This window comes from Anolis carolinensis, chromosome 1 (genome assembly GCF_035594765.1).
Source record: "Anolis carolinensis isolate JA03-04 chromosome 1, rAnoCar3.1.pri, whole genome shotgun sequence".
NCBI classification, from domain to species: Eukaryota; Metazoa; Chordata; class Lepidosauria; order Squamata; family Dactyloidae; genus Anolis; species Anolis carolinensis.
The window spans coordinates 237,228,733-237,255,177 of record NC_085841.1 but is presented as its reverse complement, the minus strand read 5'-3'; the positions used below and the strand labels follow the sequence as shown (position 1 = coordinate 237,255,177).

At 42.5% G+C, this 26,445-nt stretch overlaps 1 protein-coding gene across 1 annotated transcript in view; it reads right to left on the bottom strand.

Annotated features, from left to right (window-relative positions):
• The window catches only part of grk2 (G protein-coupled receptor kinase 2), a 48,127-nt gene extending 22,477 nt beyond the window's left edge, over positions 1-25,650 (bottom strand). Inside the window, exons 1-11 of the mRNA XM_062967182.1 lie at positions 25,026-25,650; positions 14,412-14,488; positions 8,952-9,025; positions 7,889-7,990; positions 6,654-6,728; positions 6,237-6,298; positions 4,397-4,448; positions 3,569-3,660; positions 1,616-1,715; positions 619-697; positions 301-431 (exon numbers count right to left, since the gene is read on the bottom strand). Of these exons, the coding sequence (XP_062823252.1) occupies positions 301-431; positions 619-697; positions 1,616-1,715; positions 3,569-3,660; positions 4,397-4,448; positions 6,237-6,298; positions 6,654-6,728; positions 7,889-7,990; positions 8,952-9,025; positions 14,412-14,488; positions 25,026-25,138 (957 nt within the window). The 5' untranslated portion in view covers positions 25,139-25,650. The remainder of the gene's footprint in view (positions 1-300; positions 432-618; positions 698-1,615; positions 1,716-3,568; positions 3,661-4,396; positions 4,449-6,236; positions 6,299-6,653; positions 6,729-7,888; positions 7,991-8,951; positions 9,026-14,411; positions 14,489-25,025) is intronic.
• Between the last annotated feature and the right edge of the window lie 795 nt (positions 25,651-26,445).

Sequence of the window (26,445 nt, the reverse complement as noted above, 5' to 3'; positions counted from 1 at the left end):
CATCGTGGATATGAGGAACATGTTCTGCATCCCTTCGCAGAACTATATGCACTTGTATTTTCAAGCCTTCTTTTTCTGAAGAAGCAGACAGTAGACGTTCTCACCATGATGTCTGAGTTGACTGTAAAACTGTGTTTTCTCTATGGGTAAGACAGTGGTGCTGAGGACTCTTGATGCTGAAGACACTAACTGGCTCATCTTTAAGGAAAAGACTGGGAAAATGTGGGGTTGGTGTTATTGAGCCATGAAGCAGTGGCTTTGACTGGGTTGGGTCAGGCTGGAGGAGATGTGCATGCTCACCTTCAGGTCCCGATACACCACAAAGCGGTTGTGCATGTGCTCCAGCCCTAGGATGATCTCTGCTGCATAGAAACGCATCTCAACCTCAGAGAAAACCCCATGCTGAGAGAGGTGATAATGTAGGTCACCCCCTGCAGGAAGCAGAAAAGAGATGACCACGTGAAGCATACAACTTGGACATGAACAGAGATAAGAAGCAGAGAGGTAACAATGGGAGCTGGGAGGTTGCTTAGAGAAGAACATGAAGGAGGAAGAGGAGGAGGAGGAGGAGGAGGAAAAGAAGAAGGGGGCACCTACAGGTAGGATTCTGGCTCTCACCATTCATAAGGTCCAGGATGAAGCTGAGCTTGTCAGGTGTTTGGAAGGCATATGACATGCACACGATGAAAGGGCAATCCTAGTAGAGACATGAGGAATAACGTCACAACAGAAAAAGGGGGGAAATGAATCACAAAGTATGCATGTGCAAACATGTGAATGATTTTCTTGTTACATGTTGTGTGCCATCTCTGCTCACAGCCATATCCCACTTTGCTTGTCTATATCCTTGCTGTCTATTCTAGACTTCCCTTCTTCAGTCTCCAATACACCAAGGCACATGCTGGCTATATACTACATTCTCCTACACACACACATACACCAATCATGAGAGATTGGATAGTTCAACATAGCACACAAGCTCCTGCCCCACACATGAATGCTGCCTCTTTCATTTGCTGTCCCATCCTTTAACCCTTCACTCCCATTCTGTCATTTCTGCAGTCTGCTTTGCACCAACTCCTACACAGTCATCGCACAATCTTCCTGCTTCTCTCTCTCCCTCCCTGAGACACACACACACACACGTCATGAACACCCACCGTGGGCTTCCACCTCCTTTTGTGCAGATTACACATCAAGCCACCTTCCTGCTCCCCCCTCCACTGTATATTCCATGTACTTCACATGCCCTGCTCCTGCCTTCACTCTCACTGCATAGCCTCTCCTTCCTTTTCCTGCACAGAATATTCACTGTGCTGCCTACACATATCCCAGCCCTGCTGCTAGTTTACTGCAAGCATCACACTTCCAGCCACATGCTCAGTGCCACCTCCTGCACACATTGTCCTCCCTCTGAATGGGCTGACATGTCCCTCAAAACACCTGCTGTGTCTCTACTGTCATTATCCTGCATTTAGCCACCAGTAAAATGCATATGTCTCTCAATGTATTTTGCCACCTATCCTTCCCTCTCCTGTAACAAGCTGCCCTACTGGCCTGATTTGGGGCCTGCCTATTTTCCCCAACTCCATCTGCTTAGGACAGCCAAACTCACCCCAGTGCTGACAAGGGACAGCATGATGCGCTCATTCAGAGCCAGTGTCTCCCCCTGCTTCATCTTAATTCGCTTCTTATCCAGACACTTCATGGCATACCTTTTGAGAAAACAGTGACGCAACAATCTGTGGTTAGATCCCTGTTAGATCTCACTGGTGATGCCCCTATGTGAGAAATTATTCTTGCCGACACCCGTTCATTCACAACAATCTGAATCCCCACCCCAGGGACCCAATACATGTCTTTCCATTCTGTAGTTTCAGAGTAACACTGCACACCTCCACCACTGCATTTGGCTTTGTAGAATAGTAGCTCAGATGAATAAATCTGGAGTTACTAATGAGGTCTGAACCACACTGTAATTCCACCATTTACCCTTCATTGGAGGAATTGTGGGGAAAGGTATATTTTTAGAGAAATTTGGAATTTTATCAAGTGATGTATAAAGGAACTTTATCTCAAGAAGGTCCTTGATCTAGCCATGGCCTCTCCTTGTCTGGCATGCCAGGAGGTAACTGTAGTGTAGCTTTACTTAAGAGATTATGGAGGCTCAAATTATAGTTCTTCACATACAAGTATTCTCTTTGGCTAATGCACTCTCTTGTCAGTCCTTTTTAGTTTATGGCGACTGGGATAGAGAATGCTATGTGATTACTGAAAGGAAAATGAAATCTTGGGACCAGGGTGAGTGGAGGACTGCTTCTCTCGATACATATCTGCCTGGAAATTAAGATCTCTAAGGAGAGGCCTTCTGGTGACTACTGGCTACAGGATCTCCTTGGTGATGGCATCCTATTTATAGAATGTGCTTTTTGAACACCTGCATCAGGTGGTTACATCAGGTTCTTCAATGCTTACTGATGTATTTTTTATGCTTTTATTCTGTGGTTAATTGCTTTTATGACATTGTTATTATATGTTTTTATTCTTTGTTTTTATTTTGTATTTTTGCATACTTATATTCTGGGCTTAGTCCCCATGTAAGCCACCCAGAGTCCCTTCAGGGAGATGGAGGCATGTTATAAAAATAAAGTATTATTATTATCATCATCATCATCATCATCATCATCATCAGGTGCTTTTGTTGCTAACTTTTAGATACTGGATGACAATTGTCCTGGCTTTTAAAGCTTTTAATGGCATTTGAGCTGCTTTTTAAATGACATCTGTTTCCCCATTTTGCCTCTTGTTTAAAGGGCTTCCACTTCATTTTTATTTTGTGTTTTTTTTACTACATATTATTGTTTGGTTTCACTGTTCTGCCAGCTGCCTTGAAATTTTAGTGAATGAATAATCTCTTGTCACTACACAGGCAGGCATTGTTTTCACAAACACTTCATACATGGCTTGGAGGGCTCTGCGCTAGCATTGTCTGTGTCCCCAGAAAACAGAGACAAGCTGGCAAAATGACTCTGAGAAGACTGTTTGCAGCTGGGCTAAGAGTGGCAACAGTGAAGGAGGGAGTGTGGCTGCTTGGCTGCTTACATGGTTTTGAGGACCAGCTGGTTTCGAGAGTCAACATGGTGTAGTGGGTTGGACTCCAGAGACCAACGTTTGAATCCTCACTTGGCAATGTAAACCCACTGGATAGCAATGTGCAAGTCACATGGTCAGAGGAAGGCAAAAGCCAACCTCTCTAAGCAAATCTTGCCTTTAAAAAGTCATATTAGGTTTGTCTTAGGGTCACCATGCGCTGGAAATGACTTAGAGGAACACAACAATGTCTACTTTCACTGCAGTGAAGTAGAGATGCTTCTTCACACAGTGGTATGTTGCATAAGAGTATATCTAAATACACAGAAACACTGCAAGAAAGCATAAACTACTACATGTCCATAGAAGTCCCCTCGGTTGAAAAATGCTGCTTTGTCTGATGTGAGAAAAGCATTCCAGGTACTGATTGTCCATCCCTGCAAGGCCTGTTCCCACAGGATTCTCATAAAAGTTTTACATTTTGCCTGTGTCTGCTTTCCGGCAGCCGTAGACCTCCCCAAAGCCGCCACGCCCAATGATCCGGTGGACGCTGAAGTCATTCATGGTCAGCTGGATCCCACAAGACAAAGATTTTTTTAAAAAAAAAAAAGAGGGAGAAAAGGGAAAAAATGTTACCATGTAATAAACACCATTTTGCTCCCTAACATTGTAGTAGCAACAGAGGTCTCCTGATGGTCTTAAGCTTACAGGAATCTAGCTTAGTATTCCTAGATGTGAATGGCCTTCTGCCCTGCCCCCTTCTCTCATCTCCATTCACACACCCCATTTAAATCATGATTCAGGGTTACCTGTAGTCCTCTATATATTCTTAGGTGTCAGTCAACATGGTCAGTGAGAGTTCAAAAAAACCTGGAAGGTCACTAAGGTATTTCCTGTCTGATTTCATTGTTCAAGCTCTCCTCATTTATATTTTCTATTTTATTTGTGAAATGAAAGCCACAAGTTTTGTATAACTGCTAAGACTATGAGCTTTCTGAGGCTGGAGTTAGTTCTCTAAGACTAGATCTACACTGTCATATAAAGCAGTTTCAGAATGCAGATTAACTGCCTTGAACTGAAATATAGGGCAGTGTAAACTCATATAATCCAGTTTAATGCAGATGATCTGCATCCTGAAACTGCATTATATGGCAGTGTATATGGGGCATAAGACCCTGCTACTACCCTTGCGCTACAAACCTATACTCTGCCTTGTTCAGAAGCAAGTATATGCTTAATATCTTTTGACAGTTCATTCCTTATCACCCCAACCCTCAGGAATGCCCTCCCAACCTCAGGCACTCACATGGATATTCAGCTCTACATTCTTCCACTGGCAGAAGCGTGTGAATTTGTCACTAAAACAGAAGAGAGGAAGAATGACAGAGAGAACACAGATGTACTTTCTCTCATCTATGTGTGCGAACTGACACACCCCACCCCTTCAATCTCCAATAAATATAGCACATTTCTCAAAAGCTCCTTCATTACACCATTCTGTTAAGACTGCTCAAGTCCAGTAACCTTCATTTATAGATATTTTTTTCACTTTAATGCTCTTGAACTGGGTATGGAAAAGAATTAAAACTCTGCAGGTTTAGAAAAGAATGTATACAATATTATTCACATGGGTAGCTGAGATAATTATATCTTTCCTTTCTGATAGTATACTAAATTTGTTTCATGCACAAAATTATTTAAAATATCGTATTAAATTACCTTCAGGTATTTGTATAATGTTCACTTATGTATATACAAAACACAAATGAATTTCATGTTTAGACTTGGGTTCTATCTCTAAGATACTGCTGTATGTATATACAGGCAGTTGCCAAGTTACGAACAAGATAGGTTCAACAGGTTTGTTCTTATAGGTAGATCATGAGGACATATATTCAAAAGTAGAGAAAAAGAGGGAGTCTGTGGGCCACTGTAATTAGTGGGCCTTACTCTCAAGTAAATTTGCAAATTTTAAACAGCACTGTCCCACTTAATCACCTTCAAATAATTGTGTCTTTCCCCATAATTGCACAGTAAACAGGGGGATAATATTTGCCAGCCTTTTCCCATGTCATTTCCCATAAATAACTCACAATATTGTTATGTAGACATTTCTATCCCATCAAATAGCAAATATCTCAGCCATGCATTCTGCTAGAAAGCAAACCACCAACACATACACCACACTGTCTAAGCCAGGGGTCCCCAAACTTTTTAAGCAGAGGGCCGGTCCACAATCTTTCAGACTGTTGAGGGGCCAAATTATCATTTGAAAAAAATACAAACAAATTCCTATGCATACTGCACATGTCTTATTTGTAGTGCAACAACAACAACAACAACAACGAAAGAACAATACAATATTTAAAAATGAAAACAATTTTAACCAACATAAACCTATTAGGATTTCAATGGAAAGTGTGGGCCTGCTACTGGTCAATGAGATAGTCAAGTTAATTAGGATTGTTGTTGTTGTTGTGTGCCTTCAAGTCATGTCAGACTTTGGCCGAGCCTAAGTCTAAAATTAATTATTTATTTACTGCATTTATTTACTACATTTATATCCCACCCTTCTCACCCCGAAGGGGACTCGGAGCAGCTGTATGTACATACAATATATTATATTATTAGCATAACACAATATTAGCATTATATATTACTATATAGAACTATTGAACTATACCACTATACTATTATATAATATGTAATATATAACATTTAATTAATATTATTATATGGTATTACTATTAGTATTATATTGTATAACATAAGATTATTATCAATATTATATATATATACAATATATTATAAAAATATTATATTATAAAACTGAGGGCAGGGGCCAGGTAAATGACCTTGGAGGGCCGCATCCGGCCCCCGGGCCTTAGTTTGGGGACCCCTGGTCTAAGCTGATAACAAATTCACTTTGCTAGTGATCAGTAAGAATCAGTAGCACTGAGGAAACCTGAAAGTTCAACAAGTACAAAAAGAATGCTTCTGCATATGTCTTGGGGCAGAGGTAGAACAGAGGTAGGAACAAACAACGTATTTCCAAAAGAGGCCTAACTACCTTGCTGAATCCTGAACCCAGCACAACATTTTGCCTCAAGTCACTTCTAAACAAGACCACAGTTCTCAGCACTCACCTCTCAATGAACTTCTGGAAGACAGTTCCATTCAGACACTGGCAGATCTCTTCAATGTATAGCTGGTGGAAAAATAGTTGGACAAGAATAAGGACCATCCATTAAACTACCCACCCACTTGTTCTGTTTCTGCCCCCATGTTAAACCTTTGCCAGGCAAGGGCATGAGAATATTAACAAATGCTGCAGCAAAGACAGAACTCAAAAGGGTCTGGTTTCTCTAGGTTTGATAGTGTGAGGAATTAGGTTTTTCAGCCATACTATGTGTCACTTACATACTGGGAAGAAACATCTTTAGTCATCACAGATCTCTGCTTTACCTAAAAGCTAGTTGTAAAAGCTGCTGGTGATTTCCAGTATGGAGCAAATGACATGATAGACTGGATAAGACCATTTTAGTCTATTCAGAAGGACCTACCTGGAACAAATCAGGTGGCACTTGCTTTTTGCTGAGGCGGCTCTGCACATACTCCGTAGCAGTCTTGGAGAAGGGCTGTGAGAAAACACAGAAAAAAGATATAAACGTGTATGCCCAGCTTTTGTCCAGCTCTTCGTCCTACTTTAAGCTATAGTGCCAGAGAGTGGAGGGGAAAAAGAAGTATAGGACTTCTGGTTTCTCTGCATCCCTTAAAGCAGAACAGGTTGTTTTGAAGTAGGAAAGTGGGGCTGAACAACTTATGTGCCCCGCCATATGTTTTTGAACTGTTCCATCGTTAGTGCTAGCCAGCATAGCAAATAGAGAGGGATGAGAATTGCAGTTTAAAATCTCAAAAACTATAAGTTATCTTTGCTAAAGAAATGAGAGAAAACATTCAATCTGTTGCTGGCATTACAGCACGGCTTCTGTATTTGATGATGTACTATCCCAGGCAGCTGCCTATGACCACAGTTTGGGGAAATTATCTTTTGGGCTATAATGCCAAGACTCCCCACAGTCACTAGCTATGCAAGACTGGAGATTCTGGGAGCTGTGGTTTAAAAAGTAACAGCTCCAAGCTCTGCCTAACAATTCACCAAGGGCAAGGCTAGCGGTGAACAGAAAAAAGAGCCACTGTCAACAGTGGAGGAAAGGTATGTAACGACAGCTGAGATGGACCGTTCTCAAGGACTTCTGTGTGCTTTTTAGCTAATGCTCATTCAAAAGTACTTAGCCTGAGAAACAATGGTGGCACCAAAAAGCATCAATGGGAATATACTGTCCACATTGAGTACCATTTTATTATGCTTGGGTCAGGCTTGTGCTGAAAAACTGTGTATCACAGATTAAGAAGGATACAGACAAGCAGGAAATGTGTCCAGAAGAAGGCAACCAAGATGGCAAAAGGTTTGGAATTGCTAATGGAGCTGGTTAGGTTTTATTAGAAGAAGGTGGACTTCCTTTGAGGATGGCAGACTTTCCATTGTTGGAAATACAGTATTTAAATAGAGCTTAGATATCTAACTCTCTAGAGTGCTCTAGTTGTGCATTCCTCCACTGCAAAGACGTGGACTAGGTGTTGATGGATTCACATCCAGCTCTATGATTCTATGACTTCACCTCCCAATCAGTTTGTGGCGCTTCATATTTTCAAGGATCTCATTCAGGGTGCTTTCAACATGGCTTTAAATCATTTACCAAAGGACTACAAGACAGAAAGCATGCAGGACACTCACATGAGAGCAGGACAACAGCTCCTTCATGATGTACATGTCAAAGATTTGGCGGCTCTTAATAGCTCGATCTTCATCAGAGTCCAATTTCTCGTACTTTTTGATCTGTAGAAAATGGAAAAAAGTTTAATTATGACAAACATAACACAGTATTATTATTATTATTATTATTATTATTATTATTATTATTATTATTATTAAATATTTACAGCACAGAATTTTTGCCTAGCGTTTGACCATATAAATTGTATGCAAGAACTTTATGGCCCTGCAGGTGTTGGTAAACTGCAACTCTTGTCAGCCCTCTCCAGCATAATTAGTGATGGAGAGGAAAGGTAGAAGCCTGCAGTCCAATAATTGAAGAGGCATGCAATTTCCAGCCTCGTGATAAATAATATATGTTGGCCATTGTCAAGTTTTTTTACCCACATATTCTACTTCCAGTAAGATTTTTCAGAATGTTTATAAAGCTACTACCTGAGCCACAAACCAGAGATTTCTCCCATACCTCTACTTTCCCAACTAAATAGGAGAAACGATGGCTTCTCTCATTAATTTCCTTTTGGGTCTTTTATTCAACTTCACTGCAGTGAACAAGGCTTCATTTATGCAACCAAATCGAAAGGCAATGGGTAATAGAAACCACTGTTTTTTCATACCCCAAATATGCTAGAAAAATATGCTAGGCTTTTAAATCCTGCGAGAGCAACAGGGTTACTTCCTGCTCTCTTCCTTCTAAACTTCCAACCTGTTGGAGAAGATTTGAGGAGCTATAGGTGGTGGAAGTGTGGCAGGAGAACCAATTACAACAGCTCTATAAGCTTCACTGGCAGATACGACACCACTGGATGTACTACATGCCCATTTTCCACCTCCCTCCATCTGGAATAGACCTATTCCATTTCTGAAAGGGACTCCTTAACATACTGAAAATAGTTTGCACCAAGGGCCTTGCCCCACCTTAAACGAGGAACCTGAACTTTTTGCATACTAGGCCAAAGATGGCAGTCCTGGCTTGAAAACACTGGAAAAACAAGAATATGCTGTCTGGTCATCAAGGTCTCACCTCTTCATAGAATTCAACCAATGGTTTGGCGTCTTCCACTTGGTTCAAGCAGAAGTCGCGGAACAGCAGGAACCCTAAGAGATACATTACAGTGGTTAGCAGTTAAAGACTGAACTTCCTCTACTTTCTTCCCCAAAGTTTAGTAATTGCTCCAGTCTCTAGAAGTGGGGTAGGCAATTAGATCTGGTTTTCCTATCAAACAAAACAATTGAAGGGAAACAATTGATTTTCCTTCTAGTTTCATTTTCACCCAGTTGGGGGAGAGGGAGAAGGAAAATTGCCACATATTAGAGTTATTTTTTTAAACAGAGAAGTAGTTTCTGGGAGCTGATAAAATGTCCAGTATGGCTCCAAAGGTGGCATATTGCACAGTGGATTGTTCTTCTCCACTTATGCTCTAAAACAGGGGTCCCCAAACTTTTAAAGCAGAGGGCCGGTCCACAATCCTTGAGACTGTGGAGGGGCCGAATTATCATTTTAAAAAAAAAACCGAATAAATTCCTATGCACATTGCACGTGTCTTATTTGTAGTGCAAAACAACAACAATGAAAGAACAATACAATATTAAAAAAATAAAAACAATTGTAACCAACACAAACCTATCAGGATTTCAATGGGAAGTGTGGGCCTGCTTCTGGCCAATGAGATAGTCAAGTTAATTAGGATTGTTATTGTTGTGTTCCTTCAAGTCATTTCAGACTTTGGGCGAGCTTAAGTCTAAAATTATTTATTTATTCATTTACTACATTTATTTACTACATTTATATCCCGCCCTTCTCACCCCGAAGGGGACTCAGAGCAGCTGTATGTACATATAATATATTATATTATTAGCATAGCACAATATTAGCATTATATATTACTATATTGAACTATACCACTATACTGTAATATATGTAATATATAACATATAATTAATATTATTATATGGTATTATTATTAGTATTATATTGTATAACATAATATTATTATCAATATTATATGTATATACAATATATTATACTATTTAAAATGATATAAAAATATTATATTATAAAACTGAGGGCGGGGGCCAGGTAAATGACCTTGGAGGGCCACATCCGGCCCCCGGGCCTTAGTTTGGGGACCCCTGCTCTAAAACAGGCAGGCAGGCGAAAGGCTGACCAACAAACAGGCTAGGCTGTCCCTTCGCCAGCCTCATGCCACTCCTATGGCAGGGCCACCAGCAAAGTGGAAACACAGCCTCTTCCATGGGCCACAGGGATGCTCTTTGTGGGCTGCATTCAGCCTGTAGGTTGAATGTTGTGCAGTCCTGCTCTAGGACCAGATGGTTGACTCAGGTTGAGGGTCATATTGATTCCCTGGAGACCTTGAGGGGCTGCACACCCTGCCACATTCCCTTACAAAAAGTATCTCTCGTAAATGCACCCCGATTTCTCCCATAACTTGTGGGGGCATTCTTGACATGATTTAGCCTCCTTATGCCATTTTAGGCCCAGAAAAAGATTATATATATAAATATTTTTAAAACAGGCACTGTTGTGGCACCTGGATCATTTCTGTCAGGAAAGAAGGCCTCCCCCGGGTCTAGAGTAACTTGGAGGAATCCTAAACCATGGGGAAATTGCCTCCTATTCACTCTATGGAGCTTCTAGGGGTTTTGTGGCACAAAAATATATTTTAAAAATACCTGCACTTTTCCCATTCCAAGGTCATGCATGGCTCTACATCCTCCACCCACCCATATATTATCAATGTTTTTGAGTGACCCTGCTTAATAAAAAAAAAACATGTTGTAAAAATGCTCATAAAACAATCTACAGTGTTGCTGTTGTATTACACACATCAGACTTCCCATACATAAGAGAAAGTATTCTTCTCATCTGACACTCTGTTTCAAACTGTGGTTCAGTGATATTTTCTATTCTTGAAACGCTCATAGGCAGAAGAGATGGCCCCGGGATGCTTCCCAGTACAAGGATCCTAGCATTACCATTAAAAGGCAATGCACAACGTTTCTATCTTTTCCTCCTTAATGGATTTTGTTTGTTGTTTGCAAGAAACAAAAAGACAGAACAAGTCTAAGGAGGATTAAAAATGGAAGATCGCATCATCAGGACCCCTTATAAAATTGTGCTGAAGGGAAAAGGCAACTGCACAATAAAGACCTCATCTGGAAGCAATCCAAGTAAAAACCTGGATGTTCTGTATATTTTTTTTAAAAACCAAGGAAACAAAATACAATTCAGCTAAAAGGGTAAATGATTGTTACTGTTTTTTGATCTACAGGTGAACAGGCCACAAGACGTGAAAGGTAAGAGAAGCTATAGCTTCCCATTTTCTTCAACATAAAAAAGATAATATGCAACATTTCAGGGTTATAGCTTGGCAATCCCATAATACAAGACTGTGGCAATGCCCAGCCACATATGTGTGTCTATGTGGGATCTGTTATTCAAAGATACACTCCCTTCAAATATGGAGGTTTCAGTGATGGATGGATCTTCCATAAACCATTCTATTAAAAAAAGTTAGCTAGCTGGTGGCCATTATGTTTTTTTTAACATGCAAAGAGACTGTATTTTTATTACTAATACAAGAAGGAAAACATCAACATGTCTGAAGGATTTTTTCATCATCACACACTACCACACTGAAGAAAGCTTGATTTGCTAACATTATAAGCAATGGCTCTCCATACAAAGCTAATTGCTGAACATTTAATTTATTCTTAGAGTGATTAATACACGTTTTGATATTCACATTTTTCAGAAGGTATAATAATTTTAAATGCTAATTTAGAAATCCCTGGGATTCACAATATGCCGACAGGCTTGAGTAAGCCACCTCCACAACAACTCTGCAAAGGCAAGCCTTTCGGCCCACTCTTGTTCTTTAAAACAGGAGAAAATTTTCTTCACCATTTGCTCTTCGCGTCATGAATGGATTTCTCTGCTTAACTTTACAAATCTTCATTAAAAGCACAGGAGCAAAGGAACTAAAAAAAGAGAGGTATGTTGTTTCTGCTTGCTGTTCCCTGTCAAAGCTTATCTTCACAACTCTCACATGCTTGAAGGTGACTGTAACCAAAGCATGTTCATGTACAATATGTGGCAGATACCTAGTTGTCAGTTATAACAGCTTCTCAGTGTGTCTATGTATACATCTACTCAAAACAAACATAATCCTTGAAGTTACCCTTCTGTAATCTTAAAACATAGACAATACAGGCACAAACCTTTATTCAGACTAGCACTAGCAAGTTGCTAAAAGAAAAGAGACTGATGAAGAAGGCTGACCCCACACCGAGAGAATAGCTACTAATTTCCCAAGGCTTCATATATGAACTTCCAACTCCATTCCAATGTAGTAAATAAATAAATAAATATACTCTCCATCCTCTCAGGCTGAGAGACACGTTCGTTAACCTTTAGCTCAGCTTGTGGCTAAACCTTGCTTCTAAACCCTTCCCCAATGCTATGCATGCCTCATCCCCAGATGAGAAGGGAAAAATGCAGAGCCAAAACACTGTTGGGAAAGCAACAATGGAAATAAGGAGCAAGGGAGAGCATGGCGGGCTGAGGGTTTAAAAATGGGCCATGTCATGCAGAAACCACAAGAGCCGTGGGTGTGGGAGGAAGCAAGAGTGTTTCCTGTAGAGGCGGGGTATAGTAACGGAAAGGGGAAACAGCTTTGCAAGAAGACACCTCGCACAGTATGGACAACATGCCAGTGTCGCAGAAGAAGTCTTTCATCAGTTTACCACTGAAGCCTCCCAAACCTGAACTTTCCTCATATTTTATCTAGCTGGCCCCTTTTGCCACAACCTCTTTCCAGCTATTCCTAACAAGGACTTCTTGATTATTCTGGTTTGTGATAACGACAAAGTGACAGGATGTGGGTGACTTTTAATCCTTCCTTCCATACAGGTCTTTAGCAAACTGACAAACTGAAACTGAGCAGGTGAAGTTGTTCCCATCCTTCTAGGGATATACTAGGGAGCCAAAGTTCTTTCAGTGGCTGCGTTTTTATTCCTCTGCATCTGTTAACACCACAGGAGCTCTACCAGGAAAACAGTTGCTGCCATCCCTACTTCCTAATGACCTAATGTAACATTAAGAGCTGTGCAGAAAGGGAATTTCACCAGATGCAGAATCTCTGCTGCTTAATGTGATAAGAAAATATTAGGGTCCAAGATCCACCCTTCATCCTAACTGTTAGGAGTTAATCCAGGGTTGGGAACTGTGTGGATCTCCAGAAGGGGCTAGATAATAACTCCCACTATCCCTTGGCAAAGTCTGAATGGCATCACATTTAATAAGATTTGGAGAACCACGTGTCCCTAACCAGGTGTGTTAAAAATCATTTCTCTTCCAATGTCACTTAAGAAAAGCAAACAGTCTCCTGATTAACAATAGAAGACAGAACAGGAACTCTCATAGACTGCACAAGAGGAAGTAGAATTAGTCTGCTGACTTCGGCAACACCCGCTCTTCCCCAATTTGTCTAGCTTTCAGTTCATCCCCTCCAAGCGTTTCACAGTTTACAAATTGAGCATGGTATATAAAGTTAACCATGCTCAAAGAAAGGGAGGGTTTATATGGCTTATTTCAGGCAAGAGCAGTGCTTATCAGTTTTGTAGAATAATGCCGCCAGGAGGCCTTGTCTTCCAAAATTCCCTCTCACACAACTGTTAAAAGCATAAGATCATTGCCTTCCTATGTACAGTATTTACCAATACAATGGGATAAGAACAAGATTTCAGAAAATATTGCTATTGCTTAATCAGGAACAGGTTGCTAATGAATCTGTGCACTTTCTCAGTGTTTGAGGACTTCTCAAATACAGGTTGGATGCACAAGTGATTTATCAACCTGCCCCTGATTAAGAAATCACAGTATTTTCTAAGATGGCTGGGCATGCGTCAGATAAAAGCAAACATATTGGGGAATGTATTTTTCTCCTGATTTTGTGGTTTTCATTGTCTTTCATATTTCACAAAACCACTCCTCTTCTTCTAGATGTCAAACGCCTGCTAACTTGGAGGGACCTCCTAAAAATGACTTTGAAACAATACTCAAACCTTGGTGGGAGAGTGAATAGAATCTTATCTTTATTGAAATGCAGTGGTCAAGGCTATGGAACTCACTTTCAATCAATGTCAGCATTTATAATATACTTGCTAATCTGTACTACAAATGAAAATAGCCACACCAGACTTTCAATTGATAGATTGTAAAGGCAGATTCAGTGAGGTGAGCATCCCCCTAACCCAGTGTACCTATCACAATTTCTCTCTGTCATAAAGTCAAGAAATCCGAAGAAGAGGTCAAATTCATATATCAAGTAAGCCACCTCCACAACAGCTCTGGCATGCACCTAGCCCTATTGAAATATCCTCCTTCTGTGATGCTCCCACAACCTTAGAGAACTGTGTCTCTTCGAAGTCATGACCAAGGCAAAAATAATATCATACTCACCAATCTTCTGAGAAAATATCTTTTCAAAGGTCACCTCACCCCGGTCCTCTAGGTATTTCTGCATAACACTGCGGATACTGTCAGGAGAGAAAGCACAAAAGGGAGATTAACTTGGAAAACCCCTTTCTATCTTGGCATATCTATCTCTAGATGCATTTTGCTTTACATGGGGGGGGGGTCTTTTAGATACTACTTGAGACTTTGTTATTTTTGCTGTAACAGGCAGAGTACACTATTCCTTTCTAAGCAGCTTTCTTCAATTTTGTGCCCTCTGGACATTGGACAAGACTAAGACCTCATCTCTCCACCAGAATGTCCAATGGTTATGTTGGAAGACAAAAGAAATGAGTCCAACACTTCAAGAGGAAAGCTGCATGAAAGAACCATTCTCAACAGCAACACCAGCAAAAGCCTAGGGATAAAATATGACTTGGGAATTTAACTTTTTGTTTGAATTACAACTGCCAGATTATCACAGCTAGTCTGACCACTGGAAGATTCTAAGAACTGTAGCCCAAAAAGTAACTTTCTCAAACTTTAAGATACAGAAACTCCACTACAGGATATTCTATCTTTCATTCCTCTGGCTTTTTACGGAAGAATATCTGATCTCCCCTGGAACTAGTTAGAAGCAGAACCAGAAAGACTGAGAAGACAACATCTCATCTCCAGACACAAATTGATAGATCAATACCTTTCTCGAATCTGTGGATGGTGGTGCATGGCCATTCTTAGTAGGTGGAACAATTTGTCTGATTTGTAAAAAGTCTGACTCTTCTAGAGTACATTAACATCCAGAAGATTTGGAACAGAAATAAACTTAAAAGCCTTCAAAACAAAACAAAAACACAGTTTGATAGATCTAAACTTGAATAAAATGGGAAGAGTCCTGACTATAGAAGTAGACAAGCCAACTAGATGCTAAGGAAGCATATTCTGAATGCACTCACTGAAGGTAATTTTTTTGCTCATCTACTTAGTTTTTGTTTTTAATGACTAGGAAAACCACACATACAGAATGCCAAGCAAAAACTCAGGAAGGAATATCCTTGGGTAGAGAACGAACCTGCAGTTTCAAGGTCCAAAAGTACACTGACTAATTTCAAAGATGAATTGGCAAGACTTCTATCTGGCAGCAGGGAAAACACTATAGACTGTCTGGCTGCAAGACAGAAGGCTTGCTAGGTTAATGTATGACAAAGAATTGAAACTCTGTTTTGGAATCATTTGTTTGGGATTTTTTTTTCTGAGATGGGCTATGATTGCATCTCTCTTGTAGATATTAACTGGCCAAGCAGAACATAAAACACCTCTGTGAAGAAATGTTCATGCCCTTGTTTACCTCATGACAGATTACATCCTGAGGAACCTCAAGTGTGAGCACTTGTTTCTACCTCATAAAAGAGCAAGAAAAAATGCATTCACAATTCCCAATTTTGTTAATTGTGTTTATTTGAAAACTCCATGGAATTATTTTCAGTTATTTGCTTCTAACTTTGTTTACTTATAAAGATATTCCACAGACATAAGGAGGATCTGTTCACAACAAAATATGCCTATTTTTTTCAATGCTGGTTCAACTTCTAGACGGAGGCTTGTGTGAGAAAGCCGACAGTGTGCTTATTGGATCACTTGACAAGTGCTGCAGAGTCAGCGTTCCTGGCACCTACAATCCCCCCATTCATTGTACAGATCCTTGCTAATATGGAGGAGCAATGCAGGTGGCACAGTAACTGTGGTGCAAAAAGCAGTAACAGCAGTGCTAATCTTCTATGCTTCTTGGTATTTTTTGTCTGAAATACCTTGTTACCATTTTGATACAATCAGAATCTATTGGTAAAGCTTCCCTGGGATCTTTCAGGCTGCAGGTGTCTTTCTGGGTATGGGGAAGAGGACCCACAGTGGTTGCATTCTGAATGCTTTCTCATGGGAAATCTCTTCATAGAAAAAAAGAATACGAGATGGCAGCTCTTCCCTGTGACACGATTCCTTCCTTTCCAGCTTTCCATACTGAAAAGCTTTTAAAGATAGAGGTCCCTTGTCTCAAGCAGTATAATCTGGTGGGGGGGGGGGAACATATCATTTTGTTCTGCAAAATGTATAAGCAGCTTACTCCAAATTTTAGGTACAAAACCTAGATCTAAGTACAAGATCTCAAAACAAAATAAACAAAACAAATAGTACCAAACAACCCCACACTATCAATTGGGAAACAGAGAGAACAGAAGACTTGGTTTGGAGAGAGCATTGCATCATCCTTAGAGGATGGCAGAAAGATATTCTTTATTTATTTCCCTGTCCAAAAAGATTTGCTGAACAGTAAATATAGTATTTTCTGCCTGAGTTTGATTCTGGCCCCTACAGGAGAACAGTATTAACAATGCTGTGAGGGTTAAGGCCAGGGATTCCCCCTAGGGGGGCAAAGCTTTGCCTGACTCGATGAGACATTTGCTTCTGTTCCCAAAGGGAAAGAAGCCAAATGAATAGTTTCTTGGATTTTGTCCACTAGTAAATAACAGGAGTTGTTTAGGCCTCAGCAGTCCCCTTCTAGGGTTATTATGAAACAGGAGACTTTTCTTTGGTACACAGGAAAGGTGATATTTATAAGGGCTCTGAAGCTTCACATTAATGACCTACAGGGCCTACCCAGTCATAGGAAAAGAAGATCCTATGATTGAGTAGAGGTAGAGAGGAGGATGGATGTATTTCTTGTGCCTGCTGCTGCTATAGGATTGGGATAATGTGTCTCAAACATTTCCATGACAACCCTCTCCAGGGGGCAGGACCAGCTGAATGATACTATTAATATTATTACATAAAGTGCCTTGTGTAGAAAAAAAAGAGTTAACATTCTTTATCTGGTTATTCTTCTAGCATCCTGGTAAGGTAGGCAGGCATTCCCTTTCTGTGCTGAGCAGGGAGTTGAACCTGGGTCTCCAAGCTCTGGGACAATTGCTCTGCCCCCCCCCCCCCCAAAAAAAAAACAAAACAAAACCCTACAGCTTCATTTAAACCAGATTTGCAAAAAAAAAAAAAAAGCATCTTGTTCACTTCTGATGAACAAGCATCTACTCCAGGCAAGCAGAAAAGGAAAGGTTTATAAGAAGTGGTTTGTTCCAAGTCACAGATGACCAGCATGTGCCTTTTGGTGGAAAGTCTAGAAAACAGATTATACACTTGTATTTACAGGACTAATGGTGGCCCTTCCAAAGACAGTTGTCTGATATGGGATTGATACCCAAGACTTTAGAGATCTGGTCCAGATGTGCTTATTCCTGCCTCAGTTTCTCCTTTAGTAAGATAGGATACAAGATCAAAGCAAAGGAGGGCTGTGGAGAAAGTCAACTCCTTTGAGTTCCTTACACAGACTCTTAATGAGAGGCAGTTACTACTAAAAATAATCAGCCAGCTGTTGACAATGCTTTTATTCGCTGAAAGGCCATTGGGGAGGAAGTGGGAAGTTGCTTGCGAGTATCCCTGGGCATCGAAGCTGGTTTATTATTATTATTTCCATCTTTATGCTCTTGTGGATTGGAAGACAAGAGAGCCTGACTGCAGGGAACACTGGTTGGCTTCATACCCAATCACAAGGAAAGGAAATGAATGCACAAAAAATATTTCGGTTCCCTTGACAGGAAAACAACATTGCGTACTGCAGCAACGAGCACAGCAAAATCTCCTTACCCCTTTTAAAATAGCTTCGCCCTCACCCCAATGACCCCTCTGCATCTGAATTCTGTCTTCTCATCAATATGATAACCCACACTGGTTTGACAAAATTCCAACACCATACTCTTGGACTGGGACCATAACAATAAAAGTCATTCATTCAACCCCTATAAAAACCTATGAGAAAAGACAAAGCTATGGAAGGTGCAAAAACTCAGGACATAGGTTACAAGAATTCTTATTCTCTATGGCATCTGCTTACACTGCAGCAGATCCAACAGATCAACAATCTAAGGTGACATCTTTTGCTGGCAGCAGAAACCCATCTCTTCTTCTGGTACAAGCCTGTGGATTTGGCAGGAAAGACGTGAGACACTGCACCACACAAACATGATGCTAGAGGAGGAAAAGTAGTCAGAGCTTATCAAAGGAGGTTGATGGGGGGGACGGGACTTAGGTGTTCCTTAGTAGGAGACAAGGTGGCCTTATTTTTCCTGACCCCTGATTCTCCTCTATGGAAAAGTCAGTAACATACCACACTAAGCTGAAGAGAGATGAACTACTCTGAGCCATGAAACCCACCCAGGGGACAAGCTCAGCTTAACCTAACCCCAAGATTGTTGCTATGAAGAGATAGAGAGGAGCTAAGTAGGTGGACCTTTACATCATTGGAAGTGAGATATCATGCAATAAATAAACATAGCACCAAGACCATTTCTCAGTTTCATTTGCTTCCTCTTGTGACATATATTAGCCAGTTCCTCCAGTTCTTCGCTTTCATGATAGGGGGAAAGGCTTGGATGAAATCTAGATTCAAATCCTCACTCAGTGAGTAGTTGTGGTAGAGTTGCAGTATTTGGTCTAATTTTGTTGTTCTCAACCCTTGATTTTCCTAATGTTTTGAATTTCTGTTCTCCAAATCTCTGAACACCAGCTGTATTATCTGGCTTTGGGAAGGAGCTGAAGTCCCAAATACCTATAGATTCCACAGATGACAAATGCTGGTCTAATCCACTTCAAAAGTGGCAATCACCACCCAGAGGACCCTTTCATCAGCTGCCCTGAGACTGTGGAATGATCTGCTGGAAGAACTCCGACAGCTAAATGAGCTGTCAGAATGTAAAAATAATGCAAAGGCCTATCTCTTCTGGCAGGTCTACTCAGCCAGTCTTTAAGCATGAATTTTAAGCGGGTGTCCTTTCTTTAATCTCTGTTTTGTGTATTTTAACATGTATTTTAGAGAAATACATTTTAATATGTGTATTGTAGTATTTTTTACAATGTTTATATGTTTTATTTATTCTGTAACCTGTCTCAAGGAGAGGCTGGTAAGAAATAAAATTATTATTATTACTACTACTACTACTACTACTACTACTACTACTACTACTACTACTATTAAAAGACTGTTGTGAAGTAAACACTGCAATTGAAATACTCAGTGCAGTGCTGGGAACGTATGGACCTCCTAAAGTTGGACTGCAAATATACCACTCCTCACCACTAGCTAGAGGTGATGGGGTGCAATTCAACAACATCTGGACTGCACCTTCCATTTCTCCATCACCTTAGAAGACAAAAGTAACAAAAATGTATACATTCCTGCTAATACAATTATGGACACAACCTACCATATGCTGTCTTTCCAGCAGTTCCGCTGAGGTTTCTTCTACAGAATCTATGCCCTCAGCCTACTGAAGATGGGCCTCTATTTCTACTTCAGTTGGAAAATAAGCTTTGGAGAACTTTCAACTCTGGCAATGTGCTCTATATTGAACGTCCTCCACACTTTCAAGATACATATTTTTAAAGGAAGTCACTAGATCAACTGCCCATGAAAATGAGAGTGTGCTAAAACTATCCTGCTTGTGGTTTCTGTAAGTCACATCTATCTATATAATGATGCACTGTGAATACCCTGTCTCTGAGAAATACAGCACAGTAATGTTTAAATATCATAAAGATAATTTGATCTTTAAAGCTAAGCAGAGTCAGTCCTGCTTGGCATTTGGTTGGGAGACCACCAATGAATACTAGGTGTTACAGGCTGTATTTTAGAGAAAGGAACTGGCAAACTCACCTCTGAGTAGTCTTTATCTAAGAAAACCCTTTGAAATTTGTGAAATTGACAGGTACACACACAATCTGTGTAGAGCAGTCTGCTGCCAAGAGCATAACTTCCTTAAGACAAGTAGAGAAATTAATACTAGAAGAAACAAAATCACCTTCAGAATCTTGTTCCTAGTCTTTCTGATATATAAGAAAAGGGTTAAGTAAGATCTTGTCAAACCTGATACTATGGGGTAGAATGGAGAATGTAAACTGAATTTCCAGTGAGTTGGGGAGGGGCATTTAATTTCCAGTGACCAAGGTGTGGGTTTTGGTATCTTATGGTGGTTTGATTTTTTTACATCTCAATGACTGCCAAATCATGTAAGAAATAAAGTGCAAGATTTCTACACTGTAATACAGAAAAGGTACTCTGTTCCTTTTCTCATCCAAACTCACTTTCCTCCATTTTATGATTTCATCTTGGCTATGCCCGAGGCCTGTGCATTCAATTTGTTCAGATGAGGGGAATTAAGAATTCCTTCAGCCTCCACCTTATTGTGTTCTATTCAATTCTAGCCGATTTTGGCATTTCCACTGTTTTCATCCTCAATAGCTTCCACAATGGAGAGCAGGGGTAGTGGGAGTGGTGGTGGATCATACTTCAAAATGAAAGTTTCCTATACCAAGACGAGGTGAAACAGCAGGTATGGATTTTCCCATCCTCTCTGTAAAAGAACTAATTTCCAATTTCATTTTCCAGTTGATGTCTTGAACCTAAACTAGCAAAGCTCTGCATTTGTCTTACATCCCCATGCTACTACGCTCATTAGCCCAGCAGGTGGGATTATTTCTGCACCTCAGTAAGCTCCCTATTCGGACTATGACAAGGTTTTCCTTTAGGCTTTTAAATCCCTATAGTCTTCTTCACAGAGCATGGCCTTGCTTCCCACATTGGCAAGCCAATCTTTTGACTATTTTAAAGTTGTCCTTTTTTCCTAATAGGCAAGTGTCACAATTGTCTCCTTCTGTAATTTGATCCACTGTCAAGATTATCTCTTATTTCTCCACCCCTGAAAAAATGGCTAATGCTTTATGCAAATATAAAGCTGAAAAGGGTACAGGAGAGCCATAAAAACATGACATGGGCCAGAGCAAATGAGGAATGGCTTGGGGGGGGGGGGATTGATGACACGACAGTGCTGTATAATATGTACAAGAAAGGGAAAGTCTGGAGGGTGAAGTTATTTTCATTCTCTCATGCTGGAACCCAAGGTCAACCAGGGAAGTTAAATTATGGGACATTTAGCACAGATAAAAGGAAGTACTTCTTCAGAATGCACCAAACCAGATGGCTTTAAAAAGAATTAGCCAAATTAATGGAGGATACAGTTCTTATGCCTAGTAGTCATGACAGCTATCTTCTGCCAAGGTGGCATGCCTCTGAATGACTATTGTGAGAATGCAAGACTCCATAGGGCTTGGGTCTGATCCAACTTAGCTCTTGTTAGTGTTCAGATGAGAGGAGCAAACAGGCAAGTTATGTGTGGTTTTGGCACAGAAGTGGCTGAGTGAGAGGTTACACAAAGCTGAATGAGGCTGGACAAATAAAATTTAGCTCTGGAGCTTCAAGATAGTACTCCTAAGATGCCCTCAAAGCTATGTGACTCAGACCAAGGAAGGCCTCTGTGGGGAAACTGCTGGCTGATATGGGGAGCAACTAAGAAGCTGTTTGGTTTCCCTTCAAAAGATTTTCTCTTAAGGTTGCACAATGTCACCTAAGAAGTTACCACGTGGGCACTTCAACACTAAAAAGCAGCAGCCATATAAAGAGCACAAAGACTGCTGGGACTGCCATGGCAACATGTTTGCTTTATCCTCTGAAAGAATGGCTGCCATTCCTTGCTCCAAGAGTTCCTTTTGATCTTCCTCAGAGACCATCACCTGGCTTTCCTTCAATGGTAGGGGAAGCTCTATCTCCACAGACTTGCCCCTTAGCTCAGAAAAGCCATGGTGACTTGCTGGAGAGGGGAAGGGCAGTGTACACCAAGGTGTCACATGAAGGTGGAATGATGGGGTAAAGAAAGAGGAGGCCTTGCCCTTTGGGCCTAAGCATTGAGGGTATAGGACATCTCTCAGACTCACCCATGCTGCCTCTGGAAAGCAGAGGTTATGTATAAACTGCAGAATTAATGCTGTCTGAACCACATGAAATGCCATGGTTCAATGCTATGGAATCACAACCGTTGTAGCTTGGTGAAGCATCAGGGTCCTTCCACACAGCCATGTATCCCACAGCCATGCAGAAAATCCCACAATATCTGCTTTGAACTGGGATATCTGAGTCCACACTGCCATATATTCCAGTTCAAAGCAGAAAATGTGGGATTTTATTCAGCTGTGTGGAAAGGGCCTCAGTTCTCTTGGGCAGAGACTAAAAGTGTCATAAAAGGACAACTCCCAGGATCCCATAGCATTGGACCATGGCAGTTAAAATGGTGTTGAACAGCATTAATTCTACAGTGTGAATGCACTCAGAGCTATGAGTTAGTCAAACTGAACCGTGATCCTCTGACCAATATGGATCACCAGACAGAATTGTGGGGATCAATGCTCTAAAATCCCCCCTTCTACCTTTTGTGAATGAGAGCCATAATATTAATCAGAGCCCTTGCCACATACATTTCCTCTTAAGACAAGCTGCACGTCCGTGACCTTGCAGTGCTTTTGCACAGAGCTGCAATGTTTGCCACCCTCCATTCTCCCTTGCATTCAGAACAGCATCAAGGACAGTGGAAGGAGGCCTGGGAGCCAGGGACGATCCTGCAAGGGACCCCCAGAAACATACTGCTAGGTGCCCTCTCTGCTCTCGTACACAAACATCGGGAGCAATTTATTTTTGACAAGCAACAAAGGCCCCACTGCCTGTGCAGTGAATGCCAAGAAAGAAAGAGAAGGCAGTGGTTAGGGTATCACGAGGATGACCCCGGGGCACGACTGCCAGAGCCAGGCTGTGTATCCTCTTCAGAAGGAAAACATTCAGAGGCTCTGAAAAAACACCATGTCAATGTAGAAAGAGCCTGGTCTGGAAAACAGCACTTCAACAGAGTGAGCTTGGTTTATTCCCCCCTCCTCCTTGCAGGGGTTAACAATTGCAGACAAGATACCAAGAAAGGACTGCGATGAGCTTGAGCGGGGAGATGTTGACATTTGGAGGGAAGAAAACGGGTGGAGGAAGGAGGGTTGTTCCCTTGAGAACAGGGAAGAAGAGTATCTGTCTGCCATGGGGCCATAAAATCCAGAGATCCGGGCTGAAGGAGGAATCAGGAAACAGCGGCTGGATCTACCATGCCATATCATACAGTTTGGAAGGGCATCATACCATCGCCTTGCATTAGATGGTCAGTGCAGACCCATTAAAGGTCTATGATCACCCCCGCATTATATGTGACCAGATTAGTAGACCCATTAAAGGTTTACATATAATGCAAGGCGATCATATAAGGTAGGCATGGGCAAATTTCGGCCCTCTGGGTATTTTGGACTACAACTCCCACTGGCTGTTAGGAATTGTGAGAGTTGCAGTCCAAAACACCAGGAGGGCTCAAGTTTGCCCATGCCTGATATAAGGCAGTCCCAAACTGCTGTAATAGCCTAGGGATGGAAAAATAAAAAAGGACTCTAGACCATTGGAATAACTATATTTATGATCAGATCCAATCTGAGATTATAGCATATGTAATTTGGGAGGACACACAGAAGGATAAAACATTAAAATAAATGGAAGACATACTGATTTGTGTTTTTTGTGTGTGTCAGGAGCAACTTGAAAAACTGCAAGTCGCTTCTGGTGAATTGGTTGTTTGCAAGGATGTTGCCCAGGGGACGTCCTTTATTTACCATCCTTTTAGGAGGCATCTCTCATGTTCCTGCATGGGGAGCTGGAGCTGACAGAGGGAGCTCATCCACGCTCTCCCCAGATTCAAACCACTGACCTATTGGTCAGCAGTCCTGCCAGCACAAGGGTTCAACCCAGGCATGGGCAAACTTGGGCCCTCCAGGTGTTTTGGATTTCAACTCCCACAATTCCGTCCAGAGCACCTGGAGGGCCCAAGTTTGCCAATGCCTGATTTAACCCACCAGGGGCTCCTCTATAGAACGGATAGAAAGAGGCAAAGCCAATGTAAATATTGTATAGAAACTAAGAAAATTGATAGACCGGGCCACAGGGGAAAGCGCCCTGGCAAGCCATCATAATCACGAACCCATGTTGGTAACGCAACAAGGTGCCACTTCGGGGAGCGCTTTCGCCCCGCGATGCTGCTATGGTAGGCATGGGCAAACTTGGGCCCTCCAGGTGCTTTGGACTACTACTCCCACAATTCCTAACAGCTTACTGGCTGTTAGGAATTGTGTGAGTTGAAGTCCAAAACACCTGGAGAGCCCAAGTTTGCCCATGCCTGGGCCGGCAGGACTGCTGACCAACAGGTAGGTAGTTCGAATCCGATGGGAGCGTGGATGAGCTCCCTCTGTCAGCTCCAGGTCCCATGTGGGGCCATGGGAGAGGCCTCCCACAAGGATGGTAACAACATCAAAACATCCGGGCGTCCCCTGGGCAACGTCCTTGCAGAGGGCCAATTCTCTCACACCAGAAGCGACTTGCAGTAGACAGTTAGGAATTGTGGGAGTTGTTGTATGTGTAATCCAAAGCACCTGGAGGGCCGAAGTTTGCCCGTGCCTGTGCTATGGAAACCCGCAAATCCCTTCCACAGCAGGAAGGGGCTTCTGCCGCTCCGCTTCCCACGCAGATCCACGCGAGTCCGCTTTCCCGCGTGGGCCCCACACCTGCCTGCATGCCTGATTTCCCCGTCCTTCCTTCCTCTCTCTCTCTCTCACCTGGGCTCAGGGAGGACGATTTTCTTGCTGGCCCGGGCGGCGGGAGTGGATTTGCTCTTCTCCATGGCCATCAAGTAGCTCACGTCGGCGAGCACAGCCTCCAAGTCGGCCATCTTGCCAGGAAAGGTTCCTTCTCCTCCTTCAGCGTTCCTTTTCCCCCTTCTTCTTCCTCCTCGCTCGCTCTCTCTCTCCCCTCACAAGCGATGCCTGCGGCCTCTGCGGCAGCGGCGGCGGCGGCTCCTCTCGCCTTCCCAGAGGCGGCGGGGAAGGGAGGGCGGCCCCCCAACCCTCTCACAAGCGGACCCACATCGCCAGGAGGAGGAGGAAGAGGAAGAGGAGGAAGAGGAGGGTGCCCTCAGCCCCTCTTCCCCTTCGCTTCCTCCAGGGATGCGGGCGAGAGGAGGGAAGGACGGCTTCCTCCTCCTGTCAACACGGCGGGGCGCCTGGCTCGCTCTGTCAGGGCAGCCGAGCCTCCCTCACGAGAGCAGCCCGCGAGGCATCGAGATGACGGAACAAGACCCGCGCGCTTCCCCTTCCTCTGCCCAGAGAACGAACGCCACTCTCTCTTCCTGCGCCTTCCCCACTTCACCCTCAAGCGACAGAGAGAGAGAGAGAGAGGCGGGGAAGGGCTTTGTACACAGCACGGAAAGGTCCCCGCTTCGGCGCGCCCCCTCCAGGCCGCGGCAGGGATTGCCTCCGCTTCCATGTTCGGCGCCTGAAGCCAATGCGCCGCGGGCGGGCGGGCGGGCTGAGGAAAGAGCGAGGGAGTGGGGGAGGGTGGCGAGCAAATCGAGGAGCGCCCCGAGGCCTAATGGGCCGCTGCGCAGGGTCCCTCTCCCTCACTGGCTGATGGAAATGCGTGAGGGAGGCGATGCCCTGCATGGGAAGGATGGTGGACAAGTCTACATAGGGACCGCATAGGCAAACTGATGAAGAAGCACAACCTACAAGCCATCTACAGACCCACAAAGAAAATCCAACAAATGCTACGGTCAGCGAAAGACAAGAGGGATCCTCTCTCCTCTGCAGGAGTCTACCGTATGCCATGCAGCTGTGGACAAGTCTACATAGGGACCGCATAGGCAAACTGATGAAGAAGCACAACCTACAAACCATCTACAGACCAGTGTGTTGTCGAAGGCTTCCATGGCCGGGATCACAGGGTTGTTGTATGTCTTTCGGGCTGTGTGGCCATGTTCCAGAAATATTCTCTCCTAGGAGAGAATACTTCTGGAACATGGCCACACAGCCCGAAAGACATACAATAACCCCATCTACAGACCCACAAAGAAAATCCAACAAATGCTACGGCCAGCAAAAGACAAGAGGGATCCTCTCTCTTCTCTAGGAGTCTACCGTATGCCATGCAGCTGTGGACAAGTCTACATAGGGACCGCATAGGCAAACTGATGAAGAAGCA